General features: G+C 36.6%; 11 protein-coding genes across 11 annotated transcripts; 8 read left to right on the top strand and 3 right to left on the bottom strand.

Moving 5' to 3' along the window:
• Positions 1 to 302: 302 nt before the first annotated feature.
• Positions 303 to 1025, top strand: FDP41_004869 (uncharacterized protein; the record flags this gene model as incomplete). The annotated part of the gene is made up of 1 exon (XM_044708330.1): positions 303 to 1025. One exon carries the CDS (start codon positions 303 to 305, stop codon positions 1023 to 1025), a length of 723 nt encoding a protein of 240 aa, XP_044560907.1.
• Positions 1026 to 1150: 125 nt separating this feature from the next.
• Positions 1151 to 2642, bottom strand: FDP41_004870 (uncharacterized protein; the record flags this gene model as incomplete). The annotated part of the gene is made up of 5 exons (XM_044708332.1): positions 1151 to 1188; positions 1236 to 1422; positions 1477 to 1742; positions 1832 to 2238; positions 2389 to 2642. The coding sequence occupies 5 exons, from the start codon at positions 2640 to 2642 to the stop codon at positions 1151 to 1153; spliced, it is 1152 nt and encodes a 383-aa protein (XP_044560908.1).
• Positions 2643 to 3064: 422 nt separating this feature from the next.
• Positions 3065 to 3565, top strand: FDP41_004871 (uncharacterized protein; the record flags this gene model as incomplete). Its single annotated transcript, XM_044708333.1, has 1 exon — positions 3065 to 3565. The coding sequence occupies one exon, from the start codon at positions 3065 to 3067 to the stop codon at positions 3563 to 3565; it is 501 nt and encodes a 166-aa protein (XP_044560909.1).
• Positions 3566 to 3614: 49 nt separating this feature from the next.
• On the top strand, positions 3615 to 4127 carry FDP41_004872 (uncharacterized protein; the record flags this gene model as incomplete). Its single annotated transcript, XM_044708334.1, has 1 exon — positions 3615 to 4127. The coding sequence occupies one exon, from the start codon at positions 3615 to 3617 to the stop codon at positions 4125 to 4127; it is 513 nt and encodes a 170-aa protein (XP_044560910.1).
• Positions 4128 to 4373: 246 nt separating this feature from the next.
• FDP41_004873 (uncharacterized protein) lies at positions 4374 to 5618 on the bottom strand (the record flags this gene model as incomplete). The annotated part of the gene is made up of 2 exons (XM_044708335.1): positions 4374 to 5263; positions 5393 to 5618. The coding sequence occupies 2 exons, from the start codon at positions 5616 to 5618 to the stop codon at positions 4374 to 4376; spliced, it is 1116 nt and encodes a 371-aa protein (XP_044560911.1).
• Positions 5619 to 5948: 330 nt separating this feature from the next.
• FDP41_004874 (uncharacterized protein) lies at positions 5949 to 6890 on the top strand (the record flags this gene model as incomplete). Its single annotated transcript, XM_044708336.1, has 1 exon — positions 5949 to 6890. The coding sequence occupies one exon, from the start codon at positions 5949 to 5951 to the stop codon at positions 6888 to 6890; it is 942 nt and encodes a 313-aa protein (XP_044560912.1).
• A 161-nt stretch (positions 6891 to 7051) lies between these two features.
• On the bottom strand, positions 7052 to 8353 carry FDP41_004875 (uncharacterized protein; the record flags this gene model as incomplete). The annotated part of the gene is made up of 6 exons (XM_044708337.1): positions 7052 to 7442; positions 7673 to 7699; positions 7773 to 7876; positions 8075 to 8118; positions 8186 to 8214; positions 8340 to 8353. The coding sequence occupies 6 exons, from the start codon at positions 8351 to 8353 to the stop codon at positions 7052 to 7054; spliced, it is 609 nt and encodes a 202-aa protein (XP_044560913.1).
• A 475-nt stretch (positions 8354 to 8828) lies between these two features.
• FDP41_004876 (uncharacterized protein) lies at positions 8829 to 11989 on the top strand (the record flags this gene model as incomplete). Its single annotated transcript, XM_044708338.1, has 6 exons — positions 8829 to 9279; positions 9411 to 9498; positions 9573 to 9643; positions 9709 to 10268; positions 10370 to 10444; positions 10610 to 11989. 6 exons carry the CDS (start codon positions 8829 to 8831, stop codon positions 11987 to 11989), a joined length of 2625 nt encoding a protein of 874 aa, XP_044560914.1.
• Positions 11990 to 12629: 640 nt separating this feature from the next.
• Positions 12630 to 13535, top strand: FDP41_004877 (uncharacterized protein; the record flags this gene model as incomplete). Its single annotated transcript, XM_044708339.1, has 1 exon — positions 12630 to 13535. The coding sequence occupies one exon, from the start codon at positions 12630 to 12632 to the stop codon at positions 13533 to 13535; it is 906 nt and encodes a 301-aa protein (XP_044560915.1).
• A 54-nt stretch (positions 13536 to 13589) lies between these two features.
• Positions 13590 to 14561, top strand: FDP41_004878 (uncharacterized protein; the record flags this gene model as incomplete). The annotated part of the gene is made up of 1 exon (XM_044708340.1): positions 13590 to 14561. One exon carries the CDS (start codon positions 13590 to 13592, stop codon positions 14559 to 14561), a length of 972 nt encoding a protein of 323 aa, XP_044560916.1.
• A 481-nt stretch (positions 14562 to 15042) lies between these two features.
• Positions 15043 to 16200, top strand: FDP41_004879 (uncharacterized protein; the record flags this gene model as incomplete). Its single annotated transcript, XM_044708341.1, has 1 exon — positions 15043 to 16200. One exon carries the CDS (start codon positions 15043 to 15045, stop codon positions 16198 to 16200), a length of 1158 nt encoding a protein of 385 aa, XP_044560917.1.
• Positions 16201 to 16391: the final 191 nt, after the last annotated feature.

Raw genomic sequence — 16391 nt, forward strand, 5'->3', positions numbered from 1 at the left:
TTCAATCTTGTCTGGGTGTTTCAAAGTCATCATCATGATTCACACAATTTATGTAGTTGTTGATCACGTGATCAAAATATATAAATTAAAACAAATTATTATTAACTCCAATCTTTGTTAAACTTTGATGTGAATTGGTGAAAGTTCCACTACAAATTACCTAAAAATCCACAGAAGTTTACAAAACATCTTCCTTGATCAATTCCTAGAGGGACTGGTAATCTCTAGTGTATATGTCGTTGATGCATGTTGGCCATGTTTGAACTGGTAATCTCTAGTGAAATAAATTTGAAATAAAAAAAATGATGAAAAATGAAAAGCAAGAGTTGCTCGGCTCTTCTCATACCTCATCGGAAGAAGAAAATCAAGAACCACGAGTTGATGAAACGATAATGAAAGATAATGCGTTCAAGGAATTGGATAAACGATTAATTGAAACTATCAAGAAAAATTATGGGAAGGAGCTGATCGGAAAGGAGTCGGAGCAATTAACGGAATTAATTGAAAATTACATGCAAGATGATGAGGATTTACTTGGGAATAATGATGAAATTATAGAAGCGATTGATGAGGAAGAAGAGGAACTTGAACAGGAGCAAGAAGGCACAAAATCCAACGATCGCCCTCGATTAATATTCCGAAATTATGATCCAACGGATTACAAACTTAAACGATACAAAAAGAGACACTACGCAACTCTAGATCCACGCGAAAAAACATCTAAATATTTTGCATCTCCTATTGAAGCCACAGAAGTGATTCTTCGTGATCAAATTTCAGGCTTACTTGAGGAAGCAGCAAAGCTACAGAGCTTGGCTTCATTGGATAAAATGTTGGAAGGTGAAGAAGATAACAGTGATTTGAATTTGTTAAAGCCAAGAAAACTTAATGAAGATCTAAAGAGACACATCAAGGATCAAATGGATTTCTTAGAAAAACAAACTAATCAGGCACTACGAGAAATGTTGCAAGAAAGAATTGAAGAAGAGGAAGACGAGGATGAAGAAGAAGAGGAAGACGAATAATTAATGACTGTACATGCTAAAGCATCTCAACAATTTATTCTCAATGAGCTTGAATAACCCATGTCATTGAAGAAGAGTAGTTTATAATCTGATAATCTAATCTGAATGAATGTTTTATCTATTCGCTATTTAATAAAATCAAATTCTTTCTTAAAAAATTCAACTAAGAAATCCAATGTCACTCTAAACCATTGTCAAAATCGTACTTACATAAGGCCATAATTAAGGCAGAGTTAGGTGCAGCATAAATAATTCGACTGGTAAAACCTTTCCAAAATGCCTTTGGTCCTTCGTACAATGCAATCTTTCGAGCTGCATCCACAAAATTTTTGTAAAACATGATATCGTTCTCCGAATAAACACGTTTGGTTCTTCTCTGTACTTGAAATCGAGTTTTCTGGATGAGACAATGTTAAGTAAATGGATTAACTTGTAAACAACAATTACATACAATAACATCTAACGGTAATGTACAAAACGATCCCAATCCAGCCCCTATTGCACCACTCAACAAAATTAACGAAAATGGAAGAGGAGTTCCTGTTGTTTGACGCTGTTGAAAAAAGTCCTTTGCTTTCTCATAGGTCAGAAAATATATAGCACTAAATGGCCCAAACGATCCAAGAGTAATCCAATAGCCCTTATAAAGCTGAAAAAATCCATCGTTTTTCACAATCTTCATTAATTGAGAGAGAGTGAGTTGATTTCCTCTCTGAACTATATACATGTTGATTTCAAATATCACCATGGGTCCCAAGCAAAATATTTTCAATTATTTCTACTAATGTCATCTTCTACTCACGTACCTTGTAATCTCTCTTTCAAGACATCATGAGGAACCCAAAATATACAGCTCACACTTTCTGCAAATAATCCGCTCACTAAATGTACAAGTACAGTTTCTCCTCCTAATGTCCTTGACAAAAATGAATCATTCTTGAAGGAATGTCCAAAATTGATTAAACGATTCTTACAAAATTCATAAGAAGTGAGATATAAAGTAATGGCAGGTCCAGTAAATATTAATGAAGCTCCCAGACCTTTATAAAATCCTCGAATTCCCTCATATTTAGCTATGGATTGAATGGCATGCAATGTATTTCTGTAGGTATGAACATTGGCAGCCTCTGCACTTTTCACAGCGGAAATTCCTCCTTCAAATAATACAGAAGGTAATTTGGAAATAAGCTCAGGATTTGTAATTTGCACTTGCCTATCTTGCATTCATCCATCAATTATTCATATATTCATAATAATAAACAATTTACGGAATAGAAGAATTGTTTGAGATGATGTTTTCAAAAGTAAGACAAAATAATTTGAAAAACAATGATCAGCAAACGAAACTAAACTCTACACATACATTCTCGATTTAATAGTATCCAACGGATGTAACGTTATTCTTGCCAAGCATCCAGCCAAAGCACTTGAAATAACCACATTAATAGGTGAAATTTCATTGTGTTCCGAATGATGATGATCATTCCTCTCCTCAAAACGAACTCTCTCTGAATGTTGGCTGTTCTTATTTACTTCTGATGATGATGAAGAAGGGAAATTCTTGTTCGGATCTGGGGTAGTGTTCGAAGAGAGAGCAGAAACATGTTCTTTGTGCATTTTTATTTGATTGAAAATCAATGATAGATTTAAAGAGAGAAATTGAAGACAAGTCGGAAATGCAAAATGATTCTCAGTGTACTTCAATTAATGGAGCGTACGGTTTAGTGATTGGAAATCATCATCTTCAATACTTGAAAGTCGAGATGGAGCTCTTTCAATCCAATCCATTTATGTTACAAAAAAATTCAGGGATGGGTTTATTCGATGATAAACGTTGTTCGATGGTTTTATGTACAATATTTACAAGCCGAACGTAAGATACGTAGTGACTTCCTAGCAGGCACCCCGGAAGTAAAGGTGTTTAAACTGCTCACGATAACAGCAGCAACCCCTGGGATTCGAACGCTGGACCAGTTGGCTGCCACAGTTCCAGAAAAACCACTCGGCCATATGCGGGCAGCTATTGATGTTACAAAAAAATGAAACGAATACTTTTGCCATTTGCTATCACTCTGTCTCTCCCTCTTGTATCTTCGTATCAATTATATCGGAATCCACAACGAACAGATGTTTTAACTGAAAATTTTATTAAACAATTTAATGATCATTCAGAAGAATTTAATAACACTCAAATTGAGTCAATTAAACATTTTAATCAAAATAATATTGAACGTACGCAAGGTGGTGGATCTGGACATGCCAATGTGTCATTTGTGGCATCTACATCATCTCTAAATAAGAAACAATATTTAAATATTTCTTTTGGAGCTAATTTAACACACTTTATTTGGATGTATAATCATGTAAAAGTCTGTTCAAATGATAATTCATCAAAAATTATGGAAATTAATGTGAAAAATTTTAAACCATTCGATGATACTTTCCATTCATCGAATGGATATTATGCTCATCAATTATGTTGCTTAATTCCTGTTTTGCATTTCACTTGGATTTTAGGAAAAGTTTTTATCAGAAAGTAAAGAAATTGAACACAATTTCGTTTCTTTCATAAATGTTGCAATCAAAAAAATGCTGCAGCGAGTGAAGGGAGTTTTATATCCGACACTCTTCATCGCGTCCACGCTTTATGGAGCTTCTTGTTTTATATTTGATAGATATTGGTTTGGATGTGTGAATGGAGCCTCCATGAAACCAACACTCAACTCGGAATGGGGTCTGACAGGTCCAGCCTCTTCTCGTAAATCATCATCCATTAGTCGGGATTGGATTTTAATTAAACGAGTCAAAGACCATAAGAATGAACTCGACATCAATGATATTGTTGTATTTGTTTCGCCCGAGGAGCCACGAACAACTGCAATTAAAAGAGTAAAAGCTCTTCCAGGACAAGTGTATCAGCCTTCGAGAAGGGATACTGATGGTCATGCAGCAAGTGGGAAATACATTCCGAAAGGTCATGTGTGGGTCGAAGGAGATAATGCCGTGTCGAGTGTTGATTCTAACATGTATGGACCAATTCCAATGGGTTTAATTCGTGGAAAGGCTGTTTGTGTTATTTATCCAAAATTTAAATGGTTGTAATTGCATTTAAGTCATCATCATCAAAGAAATTGATAGAATGACCAAATTGTCAATGATGAACAAAGATTTGTAGCGCAGTCTAGTACTACTAGAATGAAATGTGTATTATGAATGGTTCACACATTAATTATGATAAGTTCATCATCCATTATTGCATTTCAGAGAACTGTTCTAGGAAATTCACAAATACAAATTATTATGAATTCAAAATAACACGAGTTGACCATGATTATTACTATGTACAATTTATTGCATTGAGGCAGCAAAATGATTTGGAGGAAGATTAAAAGATTGTTGTGGCGGTACATAATCGTCATCCTTTTGGAAGAGAATAATAATAACTGAGACATTGTCCTTACTGTCAAGCCCTCTCACTGCATGATCGAGGACATCCTCACAGATTGAACCAAGATCAAACTTGAAACCTGAGGTAGATGAATGATTTTCTGGGGCATCGTGTGAATGATCACTTGGAGGTTGAGGAGGGTCTCCTGGATATGTCAATCGCTTGTATGTACCATTCTTTTGCTCCAACAATCGCTGTAACACAAAGTTGGTGGCATCAGCATTGGACATAACATCCCAAACACCGTCACATGCCAACATTGCAAAATTATATTCACTCGTGTCATTTAAATCAAGAATTACTCTCTTAATTTCTGGTAGTGGAATGACTGCTTGCTCTTCTGGAGGCAGTTTATCATACTTCTTGTAGGTCAAGTCTCCAAAAGCTCTTGAAACAGCCAGGGTTCCATTTACTCTTCCAAATTCCACATAGGATTTTGCTTTTGCAATTCTAGTTTTTTCACTGTTGACATGTGGTTTGTGGTCATAGCTCAACGGTTCTGTTTTTCCTTTGTAATGCATTATTGTTCGAGAATCCCCAGTGTTAGCACAAATAACTTCTAACTTGTCTTTTCCAATTCTCTTCACAGTTAAGGTGGTCGCTGTGGAACCACTGTCGTCCACTCCGGCACATGATTTATCAAATTCTGCATCTGTTCTCATAAATCCTTGTTCAATATTTTGGTCCGAATTTAAAAGACTCCAAGCTGTAATATTTGGATTGTTTTCTACTTCTTCATTAAGAACGAGTTTAAATAGATTCTTTGAGAGAAACTCGGCGCAAGTATCCCCTGTTGAAATGAATCCAATTTAATTGTGGTGGATCGGATTTGATAAAAAAGATAAATAAAGAATAACAAGTTTTTCAATACAACGATTTTCCAAAAATTGACTTGCTTGATTCAGTCATCATAACCTACCCGAATGACCGTCAAAAACTGCAAAAAACGATAAATGCACCTCTCCACTCTCCACTGCTTGTTGTATTTTGGGAGGAGCAAAGCGAGGTAATTCCGTATAAAAGTTGTGTCTATCTTCCATGGACAAACGGAAACCTTGCATACTACTACACGCAAATTGGACATATCCGTTCCTGCCCACATGTGTTGTTTTCTCGGTTACAGGTTTGTCTAATATTTGTCCCATGATGATGATAGTTTTATATATAAAATATGAAAAAGACTTGTTTTGATACAATTCGATAAAAACTAGTTGATGTAAGGGAATCTCAAATCGGTGTATTTTTTTCCATTCGGCTGCACAGTCATTTGGCGCCAAATCCTATAATTATTAGTTGGATCTATTTTCGTGTTGATCACCAAGATCTATAGGTACTCCCAACTCATCAAGAAATTCCATTCGTTGACTAGTTTGTCCCCATATCAAACCACAATGAATTTCGAGTATTCAGCATGTCCCCCTTAATAGAATTTCCGAATATGTCACTCCTCAAATGTTACTCCGCAAGATAAAAAAATGGTTCACCACGAACCTGTGATCTCAAACACATCCACAAAGTCGGAACAATTCATGATACCAACAAGAATTAGCGAACAAGAAAATCCAACCACGACCAATAATGAAACTGCAAGTACTATTTCTCACACAATGACTATTCCGATTGAGGAACTTAATGGAAGGAACATGAATGACGATCAATATTCTCAATTTAAAAACAATCTCGATGATCTCGAGGCACAGCAGGAAAGAGAAATTAACAAATTGAAAATTCCTGGATCATTCTATCCAACGGATGTGGATTGGAATATTATTGGCAATTTTTCGGGAATTGAATCCAATGTTCGGAAACAATTGAGAGGAGTTTACATGTTACTGGCTGCCTCTGTTCTTTGTGCCACATTCGGAAGCGCAGTTTCTGTCTTTTACAACTTGCAACCTTCTATTTTGTATAGTCTTGTTTCGATTGGGTTGATAATTTATGTGAACTTTACAAGCTCGATGGCTGGGTTGTTGGCTCTTGGTTTGAGCTTTGGTTTTCAATTAGGACCTCTGATAAGTCTTATAATTACAGACATTGATCCATGGATTCCGCTCTATGCCTTGGTGGGAACAACTTTGATTTTTAGTTGTTTCTCAGTCGCTGCTCACTTCTCCAAACGAAGAAGCATGCTATTCATTGGAGCAACTCTCTCGAGCTTCCTCTCGTTGACAGTGTGGACTCTGTTTTTCTCTCTGATTTTTGGAACATTTGCATTGTATGAAGTAATTTCAGTATATGGTGGTTTGCTGATGTTTTGTGGATATGTGGTTTACGACACTCAAATCATCATAGAACGCTGTCATGCTGGAGATGAAGATCTTGTTCGAATGGCGCTTCAACTTTTCATCAATTTCATTGCTATTTTCGTGAGAATTTTGATTATTCTTTCGAAGAAGAGATCACGCGATAATGAATAAACATCACAAAAACCCAACATTTTGACTTTAGATAATAAGGTTCGTACTTGAGCACCCCAGAATGAGATTTTTTGGAAACAAAAGCATAACAATCGATTGGTTTACTCTCTGTACAGCTTTAATATTGTTCTACAAAACGTGACTCGATAGTCTACATGATTTTATCCACAACATCCTCCACCACTTGATGCTGGCTTGGATGGAGCTCCAGGAGTAATTCCGTGTGACATTGTTGGTTGTGTTGTGATTGGTTGACTTGCAAGTCTGTTCTTAATTTCAGCTGCCATTGTCATGAAAGCTTGTTCTACGTTAGTAGAGTTCTTGGCACTTGTTTCAAGGAAAGGAATGTTCAATGACTTGGCAAATTCCTCAGCAGTGCTACGATCAACTTGCTTCTTTGAGGTGAGGTCACATTTGTTACCGACCAACAACTTGTTCACATTGTCGGATGCATAACGATCAATTTCGCTGAGCCATTGCTTGACATTGGAGAATGAGTCTTGATCAGTCACGTCATAAACAATAATAATACCGTGGGCTCCTCTGTAGTAACTTGATGTCTATTGTCATATCGGAATGCACAATGATATATAATCATCGCAGACGACAACAACAATAATTGGTTTGACCATTCGAAAATATTGGTGACAAAACATGATATCCAATAAAAATCATCAGATTTCACATAATTCGATATTAGGGTGATATGAACTGCAAAGTGTACGTACACTGTTAAACAGAAACAAGTGTAAAAGATAATATTAAACTACGAAAATACTTACATTGTTCTGAATCGTTCTTGGCCAGCACTAATGGAAATATATCGATGGTTGAGTTGAATGTGATTGTAAAGATCTCTTAACGATCTTTGCTGTTACTTACGTATCCCAAATTTGCAACTTTATGGTCTTTCCATCCAACTCAATGGTACGGATCTTGAAATCAACACCAATGGTGCTGATATAACTATCAGTGTAGGTGTCGTCCTACAGTATTGGAAATTGTTGTGTGGTGATGGTTATTGAAGAGCAGTCAAATTTCGTTTCAATTTGTTGTTTGTGTTATTCAAGAAATAACCGCCATCATTAAATCATACAAAGTGTTGTTTGAATAATTTGTTGTGGTTGTTGTTTTGGTAATAATGATGATTCATCAAAATCCAATAATGAGAGAGTTAAACATACAGCAAAACGAAGAAGAAGGCAACTCTTTCCAACACCAGAATCACCTATTTAAATTGAATTCAGCATCATCATGATGATTAAAAATTCCGTGATGGAACGGCCAAAACGTACCAATCAAAAGCAACTTGAACAAATAATCGCTATGTTGGTTAAATTTGATAATTATGAGTATCCGGTTAATGATACAATCATCAACAATAATAATCATCCACCAATACGAAAGAAGTGTTGGTTCAACGAGTCGTCAAAAATAACGGACACCTACTACTCTGGATTCATTGTTATTATTTTTTGTAATTGAGCATTCGACGTGGAAGCGCATGTCGCATTCGTTTCCAAAATATATTTGCAACGGAAAAAAGAGAAAAAGAGCAGGGCGTTCAAATCAGATTCGTGTTCTTGGCATTTGCATTCTCATATGAACAAATGACTGGTAGAAAAATTGAAAAACAGATTTTATGATTTCCATAACGTCTCAAATCATTATTTCAAATTGGAAAAGTACATCACACAAGGCAACGATGTCGGATAATTTGAAATAAAGATTCGGCATCAAGTTTTCGAATTAAGGGTAAAAAGAACTAACTTTTAAAAGATATCTCGAGTGCCGGGAATTGAACCCGGGTCGCCAGAGTGACAGTCTGGAATGCTACCACTATACCACACCCGATTACATTTAGATTTGTTATTTATATATAACAGTCATTTATAGCTTAATCTTTACAATTAAACGGTTTGAATAGAGCAAACAAAAATGAAAAAAGTGAGACCAAACCCAAAATTTCATGTTTTGGGTAAAGTTTATGACCTTCGCTTGAGAAATAAGAATTCTTCAACCTTCAAATCGACATTTTCTGTAAATAGAACATTTCCAACCAGTCACAACCAAGAAAATTTGTACAAATTCCATTTTCATCGCATTGCCTCCTCGGAACGGAGAGATCACACAAAAAACGAAATAATTTTTAAAAGAGATTTTCATCATTCGTTTAACAAATATTACTTTCATCATCGCATACTCCTTGATCAAGATTTTTCACACTCCATCAAAAAATCAACCACTTTACGAGAATTTGAAATGGTCGAATCAAGTCTTCAGCAACAACAAACAGCAAACATTCATCAAGAACATAAACAATTCAAATATACCAATAGATTGGAGAAGGAATCTTCTCCTTATTTATTGCAACATCAGCATAATCCAGGTAAGTGAATAATATATTTGTTTACTTTTTTCAAGATCGAACGAAACCATTGCATGATGATGAAAATGATATTTTTCACCTATGTGGTGGATGCATCAACATGATTCTTTCTCTCATCATGAGACACACAGTGGATTGGTATCCTTGGGGTGAAGAGGCATTTGAAAAGGCCAAACGAGAAAACAAACTTATTTTTCTCTCCATTGGATACAGCACATGGTAAGTAAATTCCATTTTTAGATAAAACTGTTTCATGCTCGAAATAAAACACCATCATCATCAACACCATTCAGCCACTGGTGTCATGTGATGGAACGAGAATCCTTTGAAAATGAAGGGATTGCCAAGATTATGAATGAAAACTGTATGTATGATATGATGGAATGAATTTTGAACGGATCATTCATGTTGTGTGTGAATTTTTTGTAGTTGTCAACATTAAGGTTGACAGAGAAGAGCGTCCCGATATTGATCGAGTCTACATGACCTATGTCCAAATTCAGACTGGTCATGGAGGATGGCCTCTCAGTGTTTTCCTAACACCTGATTTGAGTCCAATCTTTGGTGGTACTTATTTTCCTCCCACAGAATCCATCTATCGTGGAGGAATTTCCTTTCCAACATTGTTGAAGAGAATTGCTACCTTATGGAGAGAACAAGGATCTAAACTTGTAGAACAAAGTGAAAAAACTGTTACCATCATTAAGAAGGCCTTTATTGAGAAGAATTCTCGAGAGGAGAATCAAGCAGCAAGTGCTGAACATATTTTCCAGTATGCTCATGAGTATTTAGCCACTTGTGTAGAGGATTACTTGTCTTCGTTTGATTCTGAAAATGGAGGATTTAGTAAGGCTCCCAAGTTTCCTCAACCTGTGATTTTAGATTTCCTTTTAAGGGAATACTTGGAAGAAAAAGATGAAACTAGAAAATTGGATATTATCAATGCAGTGAATTTTACATTGACTAAAATGGCAAAAGGTGGAATACATGTAAGTACAAATACGGTATGAGAGGTGTAGTAGTTTTGTTCATTCATTGAATATTGAAATGGTTTTTCAATGCTTGAAAATCTTTCTAAACTTCATAATAGGATCAACTTGCTGGAGGTTTTCATCGATATTCTGTCGACAATATTTGGCTCGTTCCTCATTTCGAAAAGATGTTGGTAAGTGTTGTATGAATATAGGATCATTTTTGTAGTTTTGATTCAAATGTTGAAAATACTTGTTGGTATATATTGGTTTCGTGTTCAATGTCATCATCATCTCACATGTGACACACAATGTCACAACTTACATGATTGTGAAACATCCTTACACCTAATTTTCAGTACGATCAAGGCCAACTAGCACTCGTGTACGGAAAAGCATATCTCCTGACTCAAAACAAACTCTTTGCAACGATCATGCAAAAAATTCTTGATTACGTCTATGGAAACATGTCTCTCGAAGAAGATGATGGCACCATTGGATTCTTTTCTGCTGAAGATGCCGATAGTTATCCAACATTCCAATCCACTGAAAAGAAAGAAGGAGCCTACTACTGTTGGGAATATAGAGAACTTACGGACCTTCTTGACACCATGGTTCCAAGCATTGGAGCAGTCAAACCCTCCGAAATATTCAATTACATGTTTGATGTGAGAGAACGTGGAAATATTCCTTTAGGAAGTGATCCTCATGGAGAACTGACTGGTCTTAATATATTATATGAAAAGAGAGATTTAACAGAAGTCAGCCACAAATTTAACACCATCGATTCAGTCACTCTCTCAAAAACCATTGAAGAATGCAAAGAGATCTTGCTGGCAGAGAGAAAGAAAAACAAACCACGACCTCATGTCGATGACAAGATTATCACAAGTTGGAATGGATACATGATTAGTGCCTTTGCTTTGGGCTCTCTCGTTCTTAACAATCAACACTATGCAAACATTGCTGAAAAAGCTGCACATTTCATTTATGAAAAACTTTTTGATCCAGATCGAAAGATTCTCTATCGAAGTTATCGTAAGAATTCACAAAAAGCAATTCCTATTGAGGGATTCCTTTCTGATCATTCGAATATGATTGCAGCTCTTCTTGATTTATATGAAGCAACAGGAAGAACACGTTGGTTGAATTGGGCCTTTGAATTGCAAGCGACACAAGATCGTTTATTGTATGATCCTCAAGATGGAGGATATTTTGAAGAGAGTGGAACGGATAAAAGTGTTCTCTATCGATTGAAAGAATTGCATGATGCTGCAGAGCCGAGTGGAAATAACATGAGTGCCATGAACTTGATTCGTCTTTGCGAGTATGATTTAAATTTGTCCGAGGAATATCAACAACGATTTACCAAATTAGTAGAGTTAAATAGTAGATATATCATTGAACATCCACATACAGTACCTGGATTGATGTCAGCATTGGGAAGATTTGTATCCGATCGAGAGATTAATATTGCCTTTGTGTTTGATCAATCGGTCACAAATTTGAAAGAGGTCATTCAATACGTCGTTCATCAATCGACCCCTTCGCAAAGAACATTCATCTATGTGAATAAGGATGATCCTGAATGTGTGGATTTAATCGAAAAAAGATTACCTTATTTGAAAGATGCCAAAGTCTTGAACAATATGACCACCATTTACATTTGTAAAGATTTCACTTGCCAACTTCCAACGACCAATCCACATGACCTTGTCAAACATGTTTCATCTCAATAATTATTCTCCTGAATTCCATGCCATTTGATGATAATTAAATTTCTGTGTAAATTAAAACATGCAATTTCAATAAGGGATTCCAAAATAATTCTAAAAACAGAGATAATTCAGAAATCATTTCATACTTTCGAATTTCAAGCCTGAACATTCTCTACAGTGACCATCAAAATGAACGACATGGAGTTCCCGCCTTATATTCACATTCCACAGTTAAGGAATTGGACATTCTTGTTGATAGAGTCTTTTTGTAAGTTACGACCTCTTCACAAGATGGTCCCAACCAAACTCCCATTTCACCACTGACCAATTTATAAAGAAATATAGAACTTGACCATTTCAAACCTTTCAGGTCCTGCCAAAGTGGTTGTGACCTAAATCCAAATCGATTTTGTTCTCAGTGTCGTTCTTGGTGAAAAATACTCTCAGTACTACAACAGAAGTAGTTTACCTAAACCTGACAAGGAACCAAAACTTGTCATTGGAATTTCAAAGATATAAATTCATGAAATCGATCGTAGCCCTTCACCTATGTGCTGTCATTACGATGGTGTGTTCAATCTTCACAACATTTCAAAAAGATTGTAACAACCAACTCTTCTTGTGTTCATTGCCACAGTTTGTTACATCCATAGACACAAGTATGGTTCTTCCTTCATCCACAAGGGCATCTCCTCCTCTTCTTCTTGGGGAGGAATCCACAACCACAGTTCACACTCATCATCATTCTGTTGGAGAAGTGTTTGGAATCACCGTCACCACTACGGATTATCAATCATGGCTCGAAGATGAGGATTCACATCAACAACCTCTTCATGTGGAGCATTCCAAAAAGACGCCATTGCAAGCTGAAACCATGAATTTCAACCACCAACCAGAATCCTCTTTCAATACGAATTACAACAAAAAAGAGAGTTCCAGAGATGAAGAATTGAAACCATCATTATCATCAACACATGTTAGCGCATCGGCCAACAACGTACGATCGTTTTGGTTCATCTTCTTTTGGTTGTGTGCCCTGCTGACTCATCTCATCATGTCCACCAATCAGGTCATTTCAAGATATCTTCTTCACTATGGAGGAAAACAAATGGCCATTCAACCCTATACCTTGTTGTGTTTATCCAACTTGGGAGCACTTCTACTGTATACTCCTCGAATGCTTTACAAATATGGTCGAGTGAGTGCCATTGAAAAGGTCAAGTGGAATATTCGACAAGCAGGAGGATTTGGAAAGTTATTATATCGCCATCGAAAGGTAATCGGAATGATGTGTTTGTATCAAATCTCGATTGTGCTTGGTTCGAGTTTGAGAGAATTTGCCACCTTTTTTACATCCTCCACTTATGTGCAATTGATCTTGCTGACTAGTCCTTTCATTATTTGTTTTATGGGAATTGTTGTGTTCAAAACTGAAAGGTTTTCATGGTTGGATTTGTGGACCTTAATCTTTACAGTGACTGGTGCTGTCATGATCATTTTGGCAAGTGCCACTCGAGTCACAGAAGATGCGAATGGAAATCCAGTTGAATTTCAATGGAAATGGTGACCAGATTTCTCTCAAATTGGACGTGGATTTAAATGGCCCAATGATTTCGTTGGTATGGTCATTGCATTGCTTTCAAGTTTCTTCTTTTCCATGAAATTGAATGCAGTCAACAAGTTGGCTCCTTCCAAAACAGGAGAAGAACAAATCTTAGCAACAAATTCGTCTTGCACTTTGAATAAGGCAGCAACAACCTTAACCACATCATCCACCAAGGACGGTTTTGAAGAAGGTGTCATAAACGGCTCCAAAGAGGGCGTCAATGATGTTGTCGGCACTGGCAATCCTAATACTTCCTCTCATGTTTCCACTTTGAGAGAACAAGTTTTCATGGTAGAAACTCAATCGAGTATGGCTCTCGTCCCAACCACAAGTGGCCAAACCCTTACCAAAGTACGTGAATGTGATGTTGATCAGGTGGATTCAGTTCTAATGGAAACACAGAGTCAAGCTTCTGATGATGAATCGGCTCATTCAGGAGCTTCTATTGAGGCACACTTACTTGCTTCTCGATATCGAGCAAAACAAGAGGAATGGAACAGTGATGATCATCTTGTTGATCGAGAAAGGACGACAATGAACGACCTTCATGAAGATCCCTCTCCTCAACCTTCAACACATTTTCAAACCCACCATGAAGAGAATGATGATGGGAATGATGATGCACCTGAAATCTCTCCCGAAGATTTGTTCTACATTCAAAAGTATTTACTTGTCTTGTGGCCCCTCATACCCATGTTCATGTATCAAGATTGGACAGTCTTTACACGATACGACACAATTCGGTGGCTCATGTTCATTTGGTTCATGGTGATGAATCGTTTGGTAGCCGCCGTGTTGGAATTGTGGAGTGCCAAAGAGATTGGAAGTTCGAATTATTCCATCATGTTTCCCATTCGTATTGTGATTGGTTTGATTCTCTCATCCGTCGTGTTGGGAGAATGGATTGATAATTTGGTTTCCATTTTGGGATGTGTGGTTGTGGTGGCAGCCATTACGGCTTTTTCCATAAAGAAACATAGCAAGTAGTGTTTAGGAAGATGTGGTGGAATGATCATTAATGATCTCTTTCAATCTGAAACAAATTTACTTGGACCTTTTGACAGTTTTCGATTGTTAAGGATGATGAACCTTCTTGCGCCTTAAATATTTATTCATGTTCCATTCAATTGTGTTTCACAACAAACATAAATACGTTAATTATGTCGTATCAAGTTCCTTGTTCCAAAATCCATCAAACGCATGATCAACGAAGGAGATGAACTTTCAAATAAAAAATTCAGGGATGGGTTTATTCGATGATAAACGTTGTTCGATGGTTTTATGTACAATATTTACAAGCCGAACGTAAGATACGTAGTGACTTCCTAGCAGGCACCCCGGAAGTAAAGGTGTTTAAACTGCTCACGATAACAGCAGCAACCCCTGGGATTCGAACGCTGGACCAGTTGGCTGCCAGTTCCAGAAAAACCACTCGGCCATATGCGGGCAGCTAACTTTCAAATAAAAAATGAACTCGGTCGCTCATGATTGTGCTTTGGGATTGTTATTAGGAACCGCCGTTGGTGATGCGTTCGGTATTCCCTATGAATGTAAATCCTATCACGAAATTAAAAAGATGAGAGAAAATTCGCAAAATAATTCCGATGATGATGCAACTGTTAATCCCTTTATTAAGTGTACGGATCATCCTTTCATTCCAGAAAATTTCAAACCTGGAGAATTTACAGATGATACACAATTAACTCTTGCCATGGCAAGAGCTTTATATAGATTCACCAGTGAAATGAAAAATTCCAATTATGAAACAACCGATCTTTCAAAACAAGACATTTTCTTGCGAACATTCATGCCACTTGTGGTAGAAGAGCACGTTCTAGAATTTAAAAAGTCCATTGTTGGATGGGGAGGAACAAGGAACGCGATTCAAAGATTATCCGAAGGAACACATGATTTCAAAACAAGCGGTAACGTAGGAGCTAAGGGAAATGGTGTGTTGATGAAATTAGCACCGTTGTACTTTTATTATTTTCATCGTGTGTTACAGTTGACACCTGGTATGAATTCGGAGGATGGAATTCGTATTATTGAAAAAGCTTCAGAAGAATGGATGGATCAACAATTGCACACAATTACTATAATGACGCACAACACAGAGTCTTGCATGATCACTACTTGCATTCTTGTTCGTTTTGGATTACTGGTACAATTATTTGGAGATCAATTCGTTCATCACAAAATGGAAATTATCAACAACTTGATTGGTTATTGCAAAGAATTAGAAAAGAAAGTACTATCCAACAATGAAGAACATGAAATTTCTTGCCGTTTACAACTTTTGAAAGAAAATTTAGAACATTTGCAAGACGACACCACATTGATTCAAGTGAGCAATGAAGGAACTTATGAAAGTGTCAACAGTTTGATCATGGTGATTGGAGTTATTCTTTCGTTGAATGTAAGCGAATCGAAACCATTCAAACTTGTATTAAGGGCAGGAACCATTGGAGGAGATTGCGACAGCAATGCAGCAATGGTTGGCGCCTTGATTGGAACAGTGTTCGGTAAATCCGTACTTCCTCATTCATTTATCACACACTTGATCGATCGTGACAAGCTAATGGAGGAAGCAGCACAATTTGCTGAAGCATTGGAAAAGACCAGGTAAAGAAATTCGAAGGAATAATATTATTATTCTATTGGTTATTATTATAATATTATAAATCAAATTCAAACTTTTATTTGTTATGGGTTGACCAAATCATTGTTCATTTCATGAATTCATGGATGCCTGTCACTTAATAATTGAATAATTTCATGAGTAACTCCGTCATCTTCAAAGAGATGTATGACTGTTAC

Source organism: Naegleria fowleri (genome assembly GCF_008403515.1).
Source record: "Naegleria fowleri strain ATCC 30894 chromosome Unknown tig41, whole genome shotgun sequence".
Taxonomy (NCBI): Eukaryota; Heterolobosea; class Eutetramitea; order Acrasida; family Naegleriidae; genus Naegleria; species Naegleria fowleri.